Source organism: Penaeus chinensis, chromosome 33, assembly GCF_019202785.1.
Source record: "Penaeus chinensis breed Huanghai No. 1 chromosome 33, ASM1920278v2, whole genome shotgun sequence".
In the NCBI taxonomy this organism is placed as follows: domain Eukaryota; kingdom Metazoa; phylum Arthropoda; class Malacostraca; order Decapoda; family Penaeidae; genus Penaeus; species Penaeus chinensis.
Window position 1 is genome coordinate 14,538,166 of NC_061851.1, and position 2,500 is coordinate 14,540,665.

Genomic DNA, 2,500 nt, shown 5'->3' on the forward strand with positions numbered 1-2,500 from the left:
CTGCTCTGCATCTTTGCTTTGCTCTTTACATTTTCATTCTGTATTCTGAATCCTAATTGGTGCAGCAGTTCTTATATGCTTTCTGCATAGTTTGCGGCTAAATTTGGTAATGTTTTAGTTTCACACAGCCACCCATCATGCAAACATTATTCTTGACAATGATATAAATGAAAATATTGGTAACTGTTCACAAATTCCTTATTAATCTATCCACTCCTGGGGATCTGCAACCATTGCTGTATGAACCAAAAACCTCCCTAACCTTGGGACTTGGCCCCCAGCCCCTGACTCCACTGCAGTATTTCCCTATCAAGGGCTCTGCCCCCAGACCCCACCCAATTACCATGGACTTACTCTCCACATGACATCATTATTTGGCTTAGCAGATTATTTCATGTATTAGTGTCTAGTTTTCCCTTTATTTATTACATTTCCCTGTAAATGCTTAACACTGTGTGTTGCACAACTTTCTTCTCATCAATTTGCAAAAGAAATGGCCATAGTTGAAATGTACCTTATTTTCTGTTATTCTTTCTAATACAGGAAAAGTTTACCTTGTGCCTACAGCTGTGTGAAACTGAAACTATATCCTAAATGTACTTGAAAAAGCTTAGAAAATAAAATCATGGTAATTCTTTACAGTACAGATGCACTCGCCAGAGTCCCAAACTCTTTTGGGGCACTATCTTCACCTTGGTATGAATGACAAGATATGAGTTGAAACTCCGGAAAACTGAGTGGACATAGGATGTGTGTGAGTGTGTGTGTGGCACTTTCAACAATATTTTTCCTTTATTTGTGGCATTACCATTTGTGTTTGTAGATTATTTCTTGTACTGATGACTGGAACCTTTTGTCCTCTACAAAAATATCATCTTCAATTTACTCTACCTTAGTGCATCCATACAGTGAAGATTAACCAAAATCATTGAAATATAAAAAAGGGCTACACTGGCTTAGGAGAAATGGCAGTTAGCACACCATTTCCAGGAAGAACAACTGTCTTGGTTGTTATAACAGTTTTTATGAGGTTACTATGTGTTGTGACAGAATATTCATAATGCTGAGACAAGTATTACATTTCTCTGTGGTATGCTCGAAAAAACTTAGAAACTATAATAATAACTCAAATGAACAAGTTCAACTCTGCAAAGCACATACTGGATGAAAGCTCCAAATCTGGGTAAAAATGTGAAGGTACAAATGCATCGGCAACAAAAGCCAATGAAGACGTCTTGTAAACATTTACCAGAGTTCAAAGCTGTTAAAACCATTCAGACATTTCTGGACTCAGTTTCTCTGCCATTTGCAAAAAAAAAAAAAATATATGTATATATATATAAAAAGTCCATGATTATTATTGAATAACCCTACCTCTGAACAAGACATATTTTTTTTACTTACACAGAATCCAATCATTAGGTCTCAAAACTATTTGCAAAATTTTTGTCCCCAAAGTAACACCATATGCACTTCCATTCCCCCCTAATTCCAAAAACATCTGTGCAGGGGAAAACCTACTCCATTAACAGTGAATTTCATAGTCACTGTAATGACGAAAAGGGTTCATGCTCAATCTCAGCCTCCACCATCACTCATTTATGAATATATATACTTACTTCTGCTCGTCTCCTGCTAACCACACCCCTGAAGGAAAGAGATAACAATTACAGCAAAAGATCACTCTCAAATTACCTAGAACTGAGCACGCAATCTCTCCCTCCCGTGAATGCTTTTAAAGAAAATTTTGATACTTTGCTAATCGTATTTTTCTCTCCTCTTTTAATCTCCCCTTCTGTGTGACCAGTGTTTGTCTCGTGTCTCTCTCCGTTCCCTTCTCCTACGTCTTCCTTTCTCCTGCCGGCACGTGGTAAGAGCCAAAAAAAGAATAGCTTCGTGAGAGAGGGAGGACAGAGCACAGCCACACTCCTCAGGCGCCACAACTCGACTAAAAGACTAAATTTAGCCTCAAATCGCCTTCTCTTTCGCCTCCCGCCTCCGCCTGAGCGTGAATTCCTCGGGACTTTCATTGTTTTCTGACTTAATTATCGGAGACTTTCTTTCCTTTCCGTCCATTAATTGGCAGGTCGACGCATGCTGGATTTTTTAAAAAAGTTCTTAGGTGAGATTTATTTCAAATGTTGCTGGTTCTGTAGTGGATTGCTGAAAGACATGCCTCTTGTTTACCTTTTCTTCGAAGTCTGAGAACCGAAAACCGAAAATAAACGACGGGAAATAAGGGCTGGCAAAAACGGGAGAGGGATAGTGGCCAGTGAGAAGGCGCAGAATTCCACAACTGGGTTCTGATTGGCTGATTGTGGGACGCGCTTCAAGCCTCAGAGGAGACCTTTTCACTCTCGACACCAACCTTGTCAAAAGTGGATACGACTGGTGGAAATTCAAAAGTTTAGCAAAATAATTCGAATATTTTGCATTTTGATAACAGTCGTAAGTCTATGGTTTAGTTTCCATCTTGAGTGCACAGCAGTACCGCTAAAAA

General features: G+C 39.1%; 1 protein-coding gene across 1 annotated transcript in view; it reads right to left on the minus strand.

Moving 5' to 3' along the window:
* LOC125042962 (alpha-taxilin-like) overlaps positions 1-1,963 on the minus strand; it is an 18,000-nt gene extending 16,037 nt beyond the window's left edge. The window contains exon 1 of the mRNA XM_047638806.1: positions 1,620-1,963. Coding sequence (XP_047494762.1) covers position 1,620 — 1 coding nt within the window. The 5' untranslated portion in view covers positions 1,621-1,963. The remainder of the gene's footprint in view (positions 1-1,619) is intronic.
* Between the last annotated feature and the right edge of the window lie 537 nt (positions 1,964-2,500).